Here is a 17,487-nt window from a genome sequence, read left to right as displayed (position 1 = left end):
GGGCTCCTGAGGGACACACGGCTCGTCATCACAGCCCACAGGTGCTGGGACCAGGGGATGCCAGTGGGGCTGGCACCCCTCTGAGACCACCTGTGTTGGCATCTCATAAGGATTACAGCATGATGGGTCTAGGCATCCCATTATGTACAAAAAAAAATACTGAGAGCTGGGAAGAGCTCAAGGAAGAGCTGCAGAAGACATTGCAGGGCCAATAGAATCAACTAGAGAGGAAAGATTAGAAGAATTTTGTAGTTCTGACATGCCTCACTGCCAGATCACTGTCTACCAGCGCCTGTCGTATTTTGCAGTAGTTTAGTGCTTTTGCTCAAAGGACCTTTAAAGTTTCTTATGACCCAAATACAGCCTGAGTCGAGGAGCGTTCTCCAGAGAGACACAGCGGTTATCAGCTCTGTTTGCTCAGTGGTGAAACTGAGTCAGAGCAATTCGAGAGCCTTGTTTTCCTCACAGTGCATGCTCAAATGCACAGTTTTTAGAGCTAACTGCACTTCAGGTGGACACAGAGCCCGTGGCACTGCCCTGATGCCATACAATATTCACCAAAAATCCGGTCATACTTCTGTCGACTGCAGAGCCTAAGTTCTGTCTCTGCTCCATCTCCCTTCTCTGCTGGTATTGCTCTGGTCCTCTGTGCCTTGCCTGCACGGGTATATTTTCTACTAACTAAAAACAGTGAGAGGATTTTGCAGCGTGGTTTCATAGTAAAACAGGACTCTGCAGCCTTCTTGTGTGCATATCTGTACCAACTTCTGACAGTGTTAGAGAGGCAGAAACCTCAAAGGCACTCAGTTTCTTCAGATGGGGGATGAATGAGAGCACCCTGTGAGGGCAGATGGGTGCCTTCTCACTGCATGTCCCTGGGGAGAGCACCCACAGGTCTGGGTCTTTTTGGGAGACCTTCGGTGTCTGCACCTCCACAGCAAGCCATCAGAATAAGCCGGTTGTATTTATCTGGGAAGGCCTTTTATCCCAATCTTTTTTTTCCAGTTGTTGGACAACTAATTCCCTGTACTGACTGCCGATACCTTGGGATTTAATTTTCTTTTTTCCTTTGACCCATCCTGCGGTTCGAATTGCCCGTAAGCAGCGTTTATCAGCCCTCTTTGGACACTGATGAGAGCTGAGCAAATACATCACCGTGAATATTTAATGAGTTGGGGTTTAAAGTTTTCACGTTTCTTTTCTTGAGAATTCATTTTACAGATGTTTTCTGAAATGTGGTTATTCTGACATAATTTTAAATCTCCTGAAATTGTACACTGGGCTATTAAATGAATATTTCACACCGTCACCATACGGGGCAGTTAGCAACTGGCCCTGTAAAGCCTGTAGTGTCACAGCCAGGCCTGGCTGGGGTGCGTGCAGCCCTGTTTTGAGTGTACACACTCAGGTGTACAAATGTAGGCAGCAGTTGCCATGAACATTTTTCATGTCCAAAACATTGGTTGCTGTTACTATTTTGCCCAGGAACACTCAGGTCATTTGTGAGTAGAAGGCAGGTATAGAACAGCCCCAGGCAGAGCTGGCAAAACCCACTCCAAATTACAGACATCTTTGTTTTGCATCACTATCACTTGCCCACCTCTCTTTCTGATCCCCAACTAGGGGCAATATGACCCACGGGCCTGCCGAGTGCTTACCATGGATACGTTCCTCCTTCCCAGCCTCTTGTTTTTCAGGCTGGCTCGCGTGTTGAATCTGGCAGTTTGCATTAATAAAATAGGTTGGTCTGAAATGCCCACAGGATTTTTTTTTCTCCTAGCACAGCAGGGTGGGATTTTTTGTATATAAAAAGAACTCTGATGTAAAAATACATATTTCTACAAAGCTCTTGTGTTCTTCCTCCTGCGGCTCTTTAGTTCAGCCACTCCAGCAGCTCAGCGCTGGGGATGGCCATCTGCACCATACAAGTACAGAGCCGCAGCCGGGATGGGCTGCAGCGGGGCATGTACCTGTGTGCAGCTACGGCTACACTGCGAGCCTGCTCACATGCACAGTTGGAGCTAACTGCAGAGGGGAAGGACCAGCTTGTAGCAGGGCAACAGCCTGGGGTTTAGGAGCAGTTGGCCTGTTCCCATTCAACCAGGCTGCCTTTATCCTGTGGTCGTTGGGCAGGTAACTGCTAAAAACACCCCAAAAAGGCAAGCTCCCCTGCCACTCTGACCAGGACAGGAGCACCATGGCAGGGTGATGGTGCTGGATCAGGTGCGTGGCTCCCCCAAAACAGAGAGCAGGCAGACCTCCACAACCATCCCAGGGCTGGTGCCAGGGACCCTTGGGGGGACAATCCATCTTTTTCCTCCTGCCGTGGCAGTGCTTGAGGCAGCAGCCAGCAGGCGGGCTGACCCCTCCAAAAGCCTGGGGGCAGCTGTGGCCATGGACAGCCTGGACCAGCTGGGAGGAGGTGGTCTGCAGGAAAACTCAAGTGTCTTGGCTTCAGGTCGGTCACTGCCTCCAAGGGGCTGGGGCTCCTGCCTTCCTCCTTGTGCATGCCCACCCAGGGGAGTGAGGCGAGTGGCCTGGGAGGAGTGCTGGCCCCGCACGCCATGTGCTGCCCCCCCTGCGGGGGGCAAATCTCCCTCTCCAAATCGCTAGAAAAGAAACAAGCTGCTCTGTGTTGGGAACTATTTTAATTTAACTCCAGAGGAAAGCAGGACGGTTGTTGCTACCGTATGAAATGACTCACAGCCCTGTGGTAGCCTTGAGCCAAGAGCTCTTTCAGGTGCAGATGTCTGCTAATGCTGAAACAGAAGTAGTAGTGACGGTTTTGTAAACTTTATACAAGTTTTGTAAACTTTATACAATTAAGGAATCTTGTGCAGTTCTTAAACCAGGTTCTTTCGTCTTTTTTCTTTCTTCTATAGGAGAGGACAATGTTCATGGCTAAAATTAGGAAAGTGTTAAAAACCTGGCACTATGTATGTGTAGCTTTCAAAGTATGAAGGCTGAGGTTTTGGAAAGGCCTGAATTTGCTGGGAATCCATTTCCACTGAAAGTCAACAGGAGCTCAGCAATTAGCTTCCCTAACTGCATTGGGAAACCCCACTCTCTGTGCCTGCTAGATATGCCGGGGCACTTCACAAGAATTTCACAAACTAAAAGCAGAATTGTTGATGTCATCAAAACTTCCCAAAGTTTTCGCTGGCCTGTGCGGTATTGGGAGTACTCAGCCGTTGGTTGTTAGTGATCACACAGCACTCAGAGAAAGCAAAGCCTCTTACAAATGTTATGTCTTATTGCTATTGATTTGTTGTAAGGGTATGACTTGAGCAGAGTATGGTCAAATAGATTAACTTTATTAATTATTTATCACATAGTTACTAGATATTTAATGTATCTGTGCAGCTATTGTGTCTTCTCTGCAGTTTGATTAACATTTTCTTCACGCAGAGGACCACCGCTCATGTGCAGTAAAACACCTTTTCTGACACGAAATCTAGTGGCAGAGCAGTGACTGCCCCCAGTGAGGGCTGGTTCATCTTGGGAGCTGGACCCGCTGCAAAACAGCGATGGCTGCACCAAGCAGTGGAGCTACCCCTGTGTCACGGCGCTTCAAAAGCAAGCTGTGTGCAGGGGAAGCAGCACTGTGGCCCCCGTGGTCTGCGCTGGGGAGTGATGCCGTTACAAATCCTTGGCCAAGAAAGCAGGGTTGTGAAAGACTGGCAGCCCCAAAAGGAGGTGGGGGGGAGTTAATCTGTGGGATTCGTTGGGGAGAGCAGCAGGCAGCCCCCGACTCCCGCTGTGGGGCTGGCGGCAGCCAGCGTGCGTGTGGGACGTGGGCTCTCCAGGGCTGCATTCGGTGGTTCAGAGGCAGTGTCGCTCCCCGGTCGGCTTGGCCCGAGCTTGGGGCCCCCGTGGCTGCCCCGCGCACAAAGCAAAGGCGAAGCCCCCCGTGGGGCCAGGGCTGGCGGCAGATTCCGGGCCGGCGCTCACGGCCGCCAGCACCATCACGTGCTCTGGGCTTCGGCTGCTTTCCTTGGGAACGCGTTGGTGACATTTGGGTTTCCTGACCACAGCGGGCGGGTGTGCTGTTTGAACCCAAACCTCCTTTGTGCTCCAAAGAGGCCGTGGGTTGTTCTGAGGGGACCGAGCCCAGGCACAGGCTGGCAGAAATCAAAGCGGTACACAAACCGGGGAGTGAGGGTGGTGTAAAACTGGTGTCGGAGAGGCTGTCCGTTCCCGCCCGACAGCGGGAGACCCCGCGCTGCGCGCTGCCGCCCCCGCCTCGCCCCGCGGCGCCGCTCGCTTTCTCACAGTTCCTGCTGCTTCCCGTTCCTCCCCCGGCTCCCGTTGCTATGCCCCGCCGGGCCGGCCGCCGACAGGAATTCGCGGCCTGTCCGGCTGCTCCCAGCGCGGCCCCCGAGCCCCTGGCTGCGCCACCAATGAGCCCCCCCGAGCTGCCGCCCCAGGGCTGGGCATGACACCGGAGCTGTGGCCTCAGAAATGCACTGGGCCCCTTTCCCACGGCGTGTCTTCATGGGGATGCGTTTGTACCCCTCTCGAGAAGACATCGCATTGTGTGGTTGGTTCCCTGAGTGGAGACGGCTCACGAGCTGATGGCCACTTTGGGCTCGGTTTTCCCCCAGGAGCTGGAGGCACGGGTGCTCAGCACCGCAGCCCACCACTGCCACCGGGCAGAGCCTGCCTCGCAGCACCCACCGCCCTGGGCAGCAGCATGGCGATGTCCTAACTGCCCTGGTGCTGCTGTACCATTCCATGCTGTGCTGTGCCATGCCACACCGGGACATGGCAAGGACCCCCATGGCAGTGCCCACCTGAGAAAGCTCAGAGCCCCACAACAGTCCCTGGGAGGCTGGCTCTGTGGCACAGGCTGACCCCAAGAGAGCAGTGGTGGTTACTGGGAGAAGTGTGCAGGCTTCGGGTGTGGGAGTTTTTTGTAACTCTCTTGGATGTCTGTGCCTGCCTCTGGACAACACCACATGCCAGGGCCCTGGGCATTCGCTGCCTGGTTGGAGGATGCAACAATAATATTGGTCAGTGTAGCAAGGTAACCAAATAAAGTAAACAAACAGCAGGGCAATTTTTAAGTGCTGTTGTTATTCATATTTTCAGAATTTGCACTGCTGCATTTAAAAATGTGCTTTAGGACTGAAAAAAAACACAACAAACCAACCTAAAAATAAATGTAAACAAACCCAGCTCTCTTAATATCCTCTGGCTTCTCCTATTTTGCCCAGCTGACTATAAGTCTTATCACTGATAAGGCTTATTCCTTTCTATCTAAGAAAGGAGTCCTAATAAGAGAAGAATAAACACTGCCAATCATAGGATTTAAACAGGACATCAGTGGGGCTGATAATAGGGCAATATTCTGTGACTCTTCCAAAACCCTGTGGAGAGAAGAAACAGAGAGATATCTGTAAAAACCTGGGCAGATTCTACAGAAACTACTTGACAAATCTTGCTGAATTTAGTAGAGAATTAGATCTTTTCCCTGGGATTTTGGCATCATCCCACGTTATTCAATAGCTAGGAGATAATTTTCTATTAATTTCTATAGAAGTTTTTCATAAGAATAAAAACTGCTTGTTCTCACACTGCCACCTGCTCCCCACCACAAGCTCATTCACGTTATCACACTGATTCAGAGGGGGGACCATAAATATCTCAATATTAAAGAACAAACTTTCTTTAAAATGCTGCTTTCAAAACTGCCTGGGGGTCTGTCGGTGCAGCTGTGGGGTTTGTTAATCAATAGCACCACGCAGTATGCCATGTCTTTTTGCGTAATTACAGAGTGAAAGCAGACACAGAAAAGAAGCAAGTGGAAACTATTAATTTTGTAGAATAGGACTTCATTTTTTTTTCAGTTTTCTTTTCTTCGGTGCAGTGGGAAGGAGCTGGAAGAGGAGGTGACAGCAGCAGTTTGGCTGCCCGTCCTCAAGCCGCTTGGTTTAACAGGAAGCGTATGTTTGGACTTTGCTTCCCTGGACCCGTGAGCAGCTCTGGGGGTGCAGAGGCAGAGGGGACACTGCTGCTCCCCTGGGACAGGGATGTTGGGCAGGGACAGGACTAAGCTGGGACACATTACACTGCAGTTGTGAGCACCAGCCTCAGACCACTCATTGCCAAAGCTGTCGGTGATGGTTTTGACGGTGGAGACAATCTTGAGGGTGAGAAGGTTTTGTTGCAAAGGGTAAGGATCTCTACTTGGTGCACACTTTTTTAAGAAGCAGCACTAGTAGTAGATGACAGGGTAATGCTGGCAGGATTGGAAACGTGGTCAAGATTTGCTATTTTTGTTTGGTTTATGAGGAAACAGAAGTGGGGAGAAGTTGCTTCTCCCTCTTATTTTACTGGGAATATACCAGTGGGGTGGAAGTCTTTGGAAATGCAGGAATTTTTAGACAAGCTGTGCTTGCCCAAGTAAAATGCTTGTAAAAGCCTAGACTCTTGCGACAGGTTGCTCTTTGGCTGCTGTTAGGAGACTGGTCCAGATGGCTGTTGCCTGGTTCGTGTTTGGCAGTCTTTGATACAGCATTTTGAGACAGTTTCCATGGTGTGGGTGCTGCCAGGTCCAGCTCCCGGGGTGAGTTTGCCCCGAGGCTTCCCAGCACTTCCTAACACCCTGCTGGGACCAGGTTTATTTAATGGCTTTGGAAATCCAGTTTACACTTCTAGAGACGGACCTGGTCTACCGTGAGTGGGACTCCTTGACCGCAAGGTGTAAGGAAAGGCGATGGGCCCACTGTTATTAACATTGCTAAACCTTTTCTCTGCACAAAGAGAAATCTTCTGACTCCGGAGTGTGATTCTGAACATCTCATAAACATTACACAGATACACGCCACAGATATTTATAATAATAAAAAGAAACAAGGATGCCTAAATATTCGGGGGACATGAATCACTCCTAATGCTGGAGGTCGAACCATAATACCTTAAATAAGCACTCTGAGTCCAAGTGCTAATTATCTGCTAATGGCGTATTTGTTCTCCTTCAGTTATGTAAAAGTGCACAGCATTCAGCTTAAAGAGTGCGCTTAAACGGCTTTGTACTGGTGGAGAATGAGCAGCCCTGAAGGCTGCTGCCATGGTTTGCCCTGGAGCCCCTTGCTGAGCTCCTGGTGCTGCCCTCACCGCTGTGCCTCTCCTCTCCTCCAGCCTCTCCACGCTTCGCCCACTGCCCTTGCCATTTTAGCTGACTTTCTGTCTCTGTATCACAACATTATCCTCGTCAGCAACGCTGGCAGAGATGGAAATAGAATTATAAGTCCTATATCGTGTTTTTTGCCACGGCTGCTGGTCAGACAGCAATGAAGATGCCTGTTGAGTACAAGGGGAGTTTCCACCCAAGTAACAAAGCCCCAGAAAGTGAATGAGCTCTTTGATCGCAACCCTTGTAAGAAGGGGTCTCAGTGGGCACAGTGAACTGCTCTCATGGGGAAAGAGGTGCAGTGACCCATCCTCATTGCAGAAATTGCCCTGTCGGAGCTCAGCACAGCTGAGATGGCATCGAGGAGAGGGCCAGGGCCAGGGCCTTGTGCTGGAGCCAGCAGCTGGAGAGAGACCTCCACCGGCCGGCTCACCCCAGAGCCATCGAGCACCTTGGATACACCACGGCTTCACCCTCTTTTAACTAATTCAAATTGAGAATGTATTTTTTATTCCTTATGTCCTTTGAGAAGCAGTACACACCCATGTCCAGTGGGGACGAAAGGAACCCAGAGTAAGTTGATCACAGAGAGATACTTTCTCTGAGCTGTGTTAAAAATATGGAAACATGATACTTTCTTATACTAAACATTGTAAGATGTTAAGTAACATTATAATGCTGTAAGTTATCTTTATGGGAATATTCAAAAGGTAGATGCAGAGCCTGGAAAATTCTTTGCGCTAAAGGTGGTTTTGTCATGAAATGCAGATCCTCTGCCTGACTCCCACACCGTTTCCTGCAGCATCTAATTGGAACAGAGGCCAAAATGAATACTTTGCTTGGTGAACTATGGAAAGGGAAAAATACCTGCTTGTATTTGTAGGGTATTGCACGGTCTGTATCTTTAGCACTGTTATCAGTAATGATTGTTTTCCTGTAACTGTGCAGGGGTGTGTATGTGCGATTCCTCTACAGATGGGTATTTTGTGATATTTGAACTAAATTCAGCTCCAGTGTATGATAGTATTTTTCAAAAAGTGTCACTAACTGCACCACTTACTCTGCCTTGATTTCAGACTATAGTATGTCTTCTTAAACACAAGGAAAAATGATTGATAGAAGTAAGTGCTGTACACAAGTGAAAAGGAATTTTAAATCACCATGCTTATTAGAGATGTATGAATCCTAATGCTGGTGCACATGGCATGCATGCCCTGCCGTGCTGTTGGAACAGGCTTATAATCCTGCGTATAGTAAAATGTGTTTCACAATGAAACTTCCCCTTTTTTTTCAGTGCTCTTGGATAACATATCTTTTCACGGCAACTTCCCAAAGTGTAAAACTCGGGCACTGTGGCTGAATCCTGCCTGCAGACACACCAATGGTTTCTTCACGTGAAACCTTTCCTTTCTGTGCACATCCTCCCTCCAGAGCAGCTCTGGTTTCTGCTGCTCTGTAGCCCGAATTTCAGGCTATGTCAGTCCGCTCTTATGATTGAAATGTGGGATGCCAGTTATTTATTTATGTAAAGTGTTCGGAGGCATTAACTCAAGAACACCATAGAAACTGGGCTGGTATTGTAGTCAGGGCTTTTATTCAGGTTGTCTGATGCGCTGTGGATGCCTCCTGCCTTTGTGTGCTCCAGTCCCATGTTTATCCCGATGATGCCTTTGTGTTCCCTATTTGACATATTTTACTGTAAATAAAGAGCAACACTGTCTTGCAGCTGTATCCACTGTGACATTTGACTCTCTTCTGAATGAGTGCATTGTGCCGTGTGCTTCAGAAACATTATCTCTTTTTAAGAAATAATCCAGTCCTTTAATAGTTTCCTGTATGTGCCTGTATTCTTTTGCAGATCCAGAGAGCTCAGGTGTTTGCCCACCTCTGTCAAACCTCAGCCAGACTGGTTCCTGCCGTGTGGAGGGCTGGCAAGGGTGGAGGTGCTGTGGGCACCAGGGCTCGGCACAGGTTGATTCCCATTTTGCGTGCTCTTTTTAGCTGCACATGAACCCTCTGATCAAACGTGCTGTAAGGCTTTTCCCAGGGTATTAGCATTTTGCCACATTTCTCTTAGATATTATGCGGCATCTCTTAATTAGGTCTATGTGTATGATATATTCTTTAATTTAAGGTTGATTCTGTTACTGGCTGCTCCACAATTAAGGTGATCCTCCCTGTGCTGCCTTGTTATTTGGTGTCCACCAGATCAGTCCTTTTATATGTTGAAGATATTCTTCTTTTTGACTTTAGAAAGTTTAAATCCTTACTGAGGCTGGATTTCTCAAAGCAGGCTTGGTCCATTAGGTGCCTAACTCCCTCAGTTGTTGTTGAACATCCCAGCTGTCATGAAGTTTTTATTTTTGCCTTTGCACAACTGTGCTATTTTTACTTAACTTGTAATTTCAAACTTGTTCTGAAACACTTTCAAAATAATTATGTCTAGATATATAAATCTATAGGGTTTTGCTCTCAGTATTGAATGCCAATAAATCTATACGTTATAGAGAGGCTGGTAGTCCTGCCTGCATTTCCCATAGTAAGGCTGAACCATCAGTTTCCTATAATGCTGCCAGGGTGGAACTACCTGAGATAACATTGGCTGTGCCAGCGCTCTGCCCTAAACATAAATCGTTTGGGGAAAACTCAAGCCAAAGTGCTAATATTCTGGATGATCTCCATCAGGTGTGGATGGAATAATATCCCAAGATAGCAGAATAGTGTACCCACTTTCCAAAGAGAGGAGAGCTCCTTGTTAGTATTGCTATGGGTAGTATCTTCCTGAAAATGTCATAAAACTTTAAAAATTATGTTCACTCTGTGTGCACATGGCAGAAGAGAGCAGAGCAAAATGAAATCATCATCTCAAGTTAGTTGGCATGAAAAGTGCATATATCGGTTTTCCCCTAAATGAAAAGGAACCATATTTGTACAAGCGCTGGTGTCTTTGAGGAGGAGCACAGCAGCGAGTGGAGGGGCAGGGCCCACCACGTCCCCCCGGATCAGGGCTTGGTGCTTCCATCTCAGCCTCATGGGACTCGGATGGGAAATTTGATAGAGGAGGTGGCGGATGCTGTTAAGCTGTCGGTTGTCTCCACCAGCAAATCCTGTCTTCAGGCGAGCCATGCCGAGCTCAGGGGTCTCTGCTGCATCTCAGTACTGGTTCCCTCTCACCAGCAGCTGCATTGTTTACAGTATAGGAGCTGTGTCATGTATAATGTAGGACAGTGACATCCCCAAAAGGGGTTCCAAGCAGAGAGTCCAGCATCCAAATTGCCCCAGCGACCTGATGAGATGTGAACATCATCCAGAGGGCTCTTGATTTTCTCCTGGAGAGAAAAGCTCTGCACTTTGGCACTCTCAACTTCGCACTTCTGTTGAAATTCCCCAGAATAAAAAGGAAAGGCATCTGCGAGGAAACAAGATTGATAATAGATTCAAAATGTATTTTTATTGCATTCTTAAATTACCATAATTAAATTAAATTATTAAATGTATTTTTATTAAATTAGCACACAGGCTGGTGTCATTTGCCTTAAATATTTTAATAAAGCCTGTGAAGTCTTCCCTTGTTATTAGCGCTCTTGGAATGTATCTATTTAAATGACAATGTGAGTTTAAGTTCTGGCTTTGGGAAGAGAGCCTGGATGGGTGAACTCTGCATTTCTCTGGGGGGCTCAGCAGGGTTATGGGGCTTTCTTTGCTCAAGAGTGGCTGCGGGACCAGAGGGTAGAGGAACCACATAAACTCCCTGTACATATATCTGGAGGAGATACACAAACGATGTGTTGTGACAATAGAGCAGCAAAGCATTTAGGCACATGTTGAAAAACTCTGTGGAACAGAGATGTACTTACAGAGCAGGGCCTGGAGGAAATCTGTGTATCGCTGGGTTTGAAGATAATAGAGAGGGATGAATTAATAATTATATATGTGTGCGCTACATTTAAAGACAGATTTATGTATGTGTTTCATTTTTTTATGTCAAACTTGCCTTCCTGCTTGCTTTATCTCTAGCTATAAACCGGGTATTTTTCAGCAGATGCCAGCATGGAAAGCAGTGGTTTTGAGGGTGCCGCTGCTTTGATGACAGCTTTGAGAGGGAGCTTGAACTATTTCCATGGGAGGGGTTCGGGATGCTCAGACCAGGGCTCCGCACCTTGCCAGCAGCTGCTCCAAACCAGGTAGGGGCTTGCAAATAAATCTTCTCACTGGGCCTCTGGCAAGAGAAAAGGTTAAAAAAAAAAAATTAAAATGAAAATGTATAGATTTCTTAGTGAATTGAAAAAAGAGGGAAAAGTTGTAGAAATGTTTCATTTTAATTGTGGCATTTAAAATTGTTTTTTAAAAAGCACAGAAAATGTGGAGGCAGAGGGCTGGATGGCAAAGGGGCTCCGGAATTACTTGCCAAGTGGAATGTGTAAAACTAAGGTTGAAATCCCCTCTTTGCCTGATTGCACGGGGATTTGAATTTGGGTCTCTGAACTCCTCTGAGAGTGCCCAACCGCCGGCACATTCTGGGATGAGAATCTGTCCTGCTGAAGCTGTTCTGCTTTGTAAGAATAATTAAATATTCATTGGGCCAGTGAGAGAACAGAAACAATTTGATAGCCTGGGGATTAAGCCTCTCCAATAAGATGAGGATACAGAAGTAATTCAGTTCCTGATCTCACTCTGATGCTGAACGGATATGAATCTAGGGTCACGCTGACCAAATTTACAAATGATCCTGGTTGTGTTTTTCAGTATATCAATATCACAACAATTATTTTTTCCTTGTCAACCCTGCTTATGTCTTTATAGAAACTGGTATCACATCTGCTTTTGTAACGGTGTATCTCTGTTGACTAGAGTTATCCCCATTTTTTTATTGGGATCAGAATCGGGGCCACAGGCTCTTTACTAATCTGTCTTTGTCCTGTGTTAGCCTTTACGAACCCTCTATTTGATACTTAGTGCAGTGTTGTAGAGGAAGTATATCTTGATTATAGCAGTGTTATAGGAAACATTTTTTACTGTATGTCCAGTCCATGGTGGTAATGTGGAGTCATACGGTAGGAGGGAACTGTAAACCTTTATCATGACATTAACAAACCCAATGGTTTCTGTCAAACCCGAAGTAACCAGAAAATCACCACTAAACATCCATTCACGTGTGATGCTGTGTTAAAAAAAATCTTCACAGTTCTATACTGAATTCAGTTGATCGAATGACAAACTCATTCCTGAGTTGTTTGTATTTCATTGGGGGGGGGGGGAGAAAAGAGGAAAATGTTTCCCCCAGGTGAAGATCATTAGCAGGAAAGTTGTGTCTTCACACAGCCCCCTGCATCCCTCTGCCTGATACGAGACCGCTCAGGCTGGGCAGAGCGTTGCACCCTCCCCGCTGCCTGCAGGCCTGGCCGGGGCGGCCGGGTCGGGGTGCTTCTGCCAGGGCTGTTTTCACAGTACCTGCAAATAACATCCCCCCCCCAAGATTCCGTCCATTCGGGACATCTTCTCTTTTGATGTCTGGATGTACCATCGCCCGGGGTCTCCTGATGGCATGGGCCCATGGCGTGCAGGGGAGCGGATGCTTGGAGACGCAGTTCCTCAGGCTAGATGAAGCCTTGGAAGTGCCTCGGTCCTACAAAGCAGTAAAGGCTATGTGAAACCAACAAGCCCCCTCTACGTGGGAGAAGAAATGTCATTCATAACTCGGCACCGAGTGCTCCGTGGGATAACAAGTTTAAAAACACTTAGGATTTTTCTAGAAGAAACCTTCCCAGCAGAGAGGCGCGGGCGACTCCAGCTCCTGCTAAATTTAACACGTTGAGAAAGGCAAAGTAAATAAATCTTCCCCTCCAGCTCTCCAGAAGCCGCCGAGCAGCGGGAGGGCGGCGCGGGTGGGGGGGCGGTGTTTTACTCCCCCCCTAACTTTTCCCGCGGCCGCTGAGCCGTTCGCATTCGGGGGAGATTTCGCCCCCCCCCCCCCCCCCCCCCCCCGATACAGATCAAAGGCAACTCGACCCACCACGGCGGGGGGCTGCGCGCTGCGGCACCGGCCGCGGAGCCACCGCCGGCCGGGTGGGGCGGGGGCGACGGGACAGACACACACACGACCGGCGGGGCGGCTCCGCGCGGTTCCGCGCCGCTCCGCGCGGCGGCGGCGAGTCCGGTCCGCGGCGGCGGTCCGCGTTTTGCGGGCGGCCGCTGTATTTCCCGGGCCGTCCATGGCTCGGTGCTGTTGGCTCTCTCTCCGTCTGATCGGCGCAGGCTGCGCGGGGCTCCCTACGGGATCAGAGCGCTCCCCCGCCGGGACTCCACTCCTCACATCCTCCTGCTGGGACTCAGCTACATTTCCAGCCAAGCCTGGCTTTATTATGTGTGTCTGCACTGCAGCCCCAGCAGCAAGATCAGGAGGAGGAAAAGGAGCCAGGACAAAGAAAAGAGAGGGAGGCTGGCGAGAGCTAAAGAAAATAAAAACCCAGGGCAGCAGCGGCAGCAGCGGCAGCAATGAAGGCAGGAGCGGTGCCACCTTCCAGCGAATAACCCATGGAGGCAGCTAGCGGCCCCGGCATCGATGCAAAGAAGCACTTACCTTGTTCCGCGAAGTGCGTGCGTGCAGGGGAAGGCGGCGGCGAGCGCGGCCGGCCGCAGGGAGCCCACTCGCCCGCCCGCCCAGCTCCGCGCCGCGCACGGCCGGCCGCGCCGCGCCGGGGACACGGGGCGGCCGCCCCTAGGCTCCCGCGGCCAGCATAAAAAAGGACTCGTCGCCCTCCCCGGCCAGCGGCGGGGGCGAGGAAGGGAGAGGCAGCCGGGGGCGAGCGGGCAGAGAGGGAGGGAGGGGGCCGAGCGCGGCCGGGGGAGGATTTAGGAAAATCGCAACGAGGTCGCACCCCCGGAGCGCCCCGGATTGCCGGGGCCGGGGCTCGGCGTGGGTTTAGACGTTTCATTCTCCTAGCGCGCCCTCCCCCACCCCACACCCAGGGACCCCGCGCAGGGCTCTGCTCTTTTTTTTTTTTCCTTTTGCCTTTTTTTTTTTTTTATTATTCCGAAAGTGCGAGCCGGACTGAGAGCCGCAGGGCGCCTGCAAACTTTAAAGAGAACAAAAAGGCGGGTGGGGGCGCGGGTCGGGCTCGCTTTGCGTCGGTAGTATTTGCACATCCAAGGGGGGGAAGGAAGGAAAAAAACCACCCCAAAACAAAGGAAAAAAAAATACTGCAACTGTTGCGTCTGTGATTTTTTTTTTTTTTTATTTTCCCCGGGGGGAAGGTGCCCGAGGGGGTGGAAAGAGGAGTTGAACTTGCCGCATTGCAACAGGCAAAAGAAGTGAGAAAATCAAATAATCGATCCCGCTGCTGCTGCTGCCGCTTCGCCTCGCAAAGTTTGGAGGGGTGGGGGGGTGGGGAGGGAGAGAAAGCAGGGAGAGGAAGGGAAGGCAGGGACCGGGAGGAAGACGAGGAGAAGGAGGACGAGCCACGGCGCCCGGACATGTCCAGGAGGAAGCAAGCCAAGCCCCGCTCGGTGAAAGGTAAGGCATCCTCCGCCGGCCCCCGCCGCCGACCGGCCCCGGGCAGGCGCCGCCGCTGCCTCTGCCGCCGCGCCGCGGCCAATCAGGGCCGGATCCCGGGTTGGCGGGGATTGCAAATCTCCCCCCCCCCCCCCCCCCCCCCGGTACGGGCCGGTGGTGGCGGAGCCCCCCCCCCCCCCGGAACGGACGGCGGGCGGGCGGGCGGGCTCCCCACGCGGGGCATCCGCCCCGCGTGGGGAGCCCGCCCGCCGTCCGTTCCGGGAGGGTGTGTGGGTACTGCGGTGCCGGCCGAGCCTCGCTGGCGACACGTGTCGCGATAATTGATGAAAGAAGCCGGTAGCTTCGTTGAGGCGGGGAGGGAGGAAAGTTTGGCGGTGATGCTCGGGTGCGGTGGCGCATCAGTGGGCTGGGGAAGGGAGGGATAGAGCACACTCGTGTTTTAGCCGGTTAGCTTGAAATTAACGTTTCTTTATGATTGGGAATAGTAGCGCCGTCTGTTTCCTCCCGCTGTCCAATGCGCGTAGGGGTGGTGAAAGAAGGGGAGAATTAAAACCGATTTGATAGGTAAGGGTTGGAAACTTGCTCGGTCTTGAAGAAACAATTGCCAAATTTAGTAAGAGCTGCATTAATGAAGGTTGAACATTAAACTTCGCGTATTCTTCACTATCCACAGCGAAGAGGTTCTTTAACCCCCCCTGTTTACCTCCATAAGAAAACAGCTGCTGGCGAAACGTAAAGGGAGGGCCGGGACCAGCCCCGCGCCGTATTGCACGCCTTGCCAGCTTTTTGACTTTTAAGTGAATTGGTGCGAGAGGGGAAGGCGTGATTCCCGAAGTCTTTTGAGCCCAGCCACGAGGAGGTTAGCTGATGTTGGGTAAGGTTTTATTGTCCTCTGCACAAAGCAGAAGTCGCAAACTCAGTGGTCTGGGGGCTTTGTTGTGGAAACACAAAAGGATCATAACTTTCGATGCCCCTGATGAAACAAAAAGTCTAAAGCGTTCGTGATGAAATAACTTGCCGGTGAACAAAATTAGCATGCAGTTAATCGACCAGCTAAAGAAGGAATCGAAACCCCATCCAGGGCCATTTTACATTTTTTGTGAAATACCCACTGTTTAACACATGATTGCAATGCAACTCATACGTGCTTCAAATGTTTATGAAGTTTTTGTAAAGTCAGTCCTTCGTCTTTATACAAAACCCTTAATCTCCCTCCCCCCCCCCCAAGAATAACAGTATCTTTTAGTATTGTGCTGTTGGGCAGGTTTGCAGCATGGCGTTGTGACCCTCTGCAATCCCGGACGATCTCTGCTAAAGGAGCTACTTCAGTAATTGGTAGATGAATGTTACAGTCCGTGGGCAGAAGAAAGGGCAGAGCTAGAGCTATTTCTAGGGGATGCTCCGAAATACGTTGTTTGAAACTAAAAGGATCACAGTTTGAAGAGAGTGGTGCAGGCCTTGGGTCATGACTTCCCTCGGATGAGGGCATCACGTTTAGTGGCCAGACCTCTGGAGTTTAAAATATTTTTCTGTGCTAAAATGTCACATTTAATGTTCAGGAGATAGTTCTATGTCAGTGAAAACGTTATTTGCTTTAGAAGCTCAGTTAGTAAACATTGACATCTCGTGCCATAATAATGTTAGATATTTACCATTTGTTAGTCATTTGTTTTCTACCTCATTACTTTTCAGGCAGCAATATGTTTCACACGGGGTTGATACTTTGTAGTGAAATTACGACCCTAATTCTAATACAGAACCAATCACTATTTACAAGAGCATTTTTATGAATCGAAGCAGGTAACTTACTGGCAAGTCACAGCTAAGAAACATTATCCCTGTAACGTAGAAATATCTAGAAGGTCTTTGCAACAGTGAGCTGGGTGAAGCCCAATTTTTAAAGATTCTAAATATTTCTGTAGTCTCTAGGCACAAAAAAATGCGTTTTCAGCTTCAGTGTAAACTGGCTGTAAATTACAGGTCTTAGCCTGAGCTGAGTAACAGAGTCTAAGGAACGAGCTGAATCTGGGTGAAATTTTGGGTAATAGGAGGCAACTCGTACATTTATGTAGGATAAAGAATTTCTTCCTTTCCTTATATTCATCAGTATCTTCTGTTTTTAAAAAGTCCATCATATATGTTTTGTGGGCTAGGGAGCTGGCAACCCAGTAGATTGCCACAGTACACGTTTCCATGGAAATAATTGAGATGTAATAAATAAAGGCACTCTGAGGTCACAGGTTTCCCAATTCAACTGAGAAGAAAACAAGCATAAATTATATGGATATATGTGTAGCGTTTAGGACTTAAAATAATTTACCGTTTTTCTCTTTTCTGTATATTTATTTCACTTTGTATAGCAGCTTTGCTATTTATTAACCACTACTGAGATTTGTGCATCCTTTTTCATTCAGAAAGATTACGCACTAAAATAGAATCAGTGTGTGCCTGGGATGAAAGGGATTATTCTGCATGCAAAAGGCAAGTCGGCTGCACGTTAACTGGGAGCAATGCTGTCTGGCATTAAAGAAGCAACCGACTTTGACAGAAGTATCAAATGTTGACAACTCTTAGATGCAGGTTATTTAAAATTAAGTGATTGCAAACCAAAGCTTCATGCCAGCAAAGCTGCAGGTCATGTGGCCCCTGTGCGGTATTATGAGGTCTCAGGTTCAGCCTGGCAGAAACTTGCAGTAATTCCTGCAGCTGTAACTCCAGCGGTAGCCGTGGACTTTCCCCTGATGTGGGATTTATGAGTTGCAATACCATACACAGATTTGTTCTGACCATTAGTTTGTGCAAACTTGAAGATATTAACCTCATAGCTGGTGGTTGGGGA

General features: G+C 49.1%; 1 protein-coding gene and 1 long non-coding RNA gene across 2 annotated transcripts in view; one reads left to right on the top strand and one right to left on the bottom strand.

Moving 5' to 3' along the window:
* Positions 1 to 10,414: 10,414 nt before the first annotated feature.
* LOC309676715 lies at positions 10,415 to 12,643 on the bottom strand. The gene is made up of 3 exons (XR_014269619.1): positions 12,587 to 12,643; positions 11,295 to 11,354; positions 10,415 to 10,544 (listed from the first exon to the last, which is right to left on the bottom strand). It is a non-coding gene; the product is annotated as an uncharacterized lncRNA (long non-coding RNA).
* Positions 12,644 to 14,608: 1,965 nt separating this feature from the next.
* ZNF423 (zinc finger protein 423) overlaps positions 14,609 to 17,487 on the top strand; it is a gene marked incomplete at its 5' end in the record, with an annotated part of 233,847 nt that continues 230,968 nt past the window's right edge. Inside the window, one exon of the mRNA XM_082489199.1 lies at positions 14,609 to 14,648. Within this exon, the coding sequence (XP_082345325.1) occupies positions 14,609 to 14,648 (40 nt within the window). The remainder of the gene's footprint in view (positions 14,649 to 17,487) is intronic.

Source organism: Vanellus vanellus (genome assembly GCF_965231255.1).
Source record: "Vanellus vanellus genome assembly, chromosome: 12".
NCBI lineage: Eukaryota > Metazoa > Chordata > Aves > Charadriiformes > Charadriidae > Vanellus > Vanellus vanellus.
Note: the sequence above shows the minus strand (reverse complement) of the source record. Positions and strands in the feature narration are given on the sequence as shown.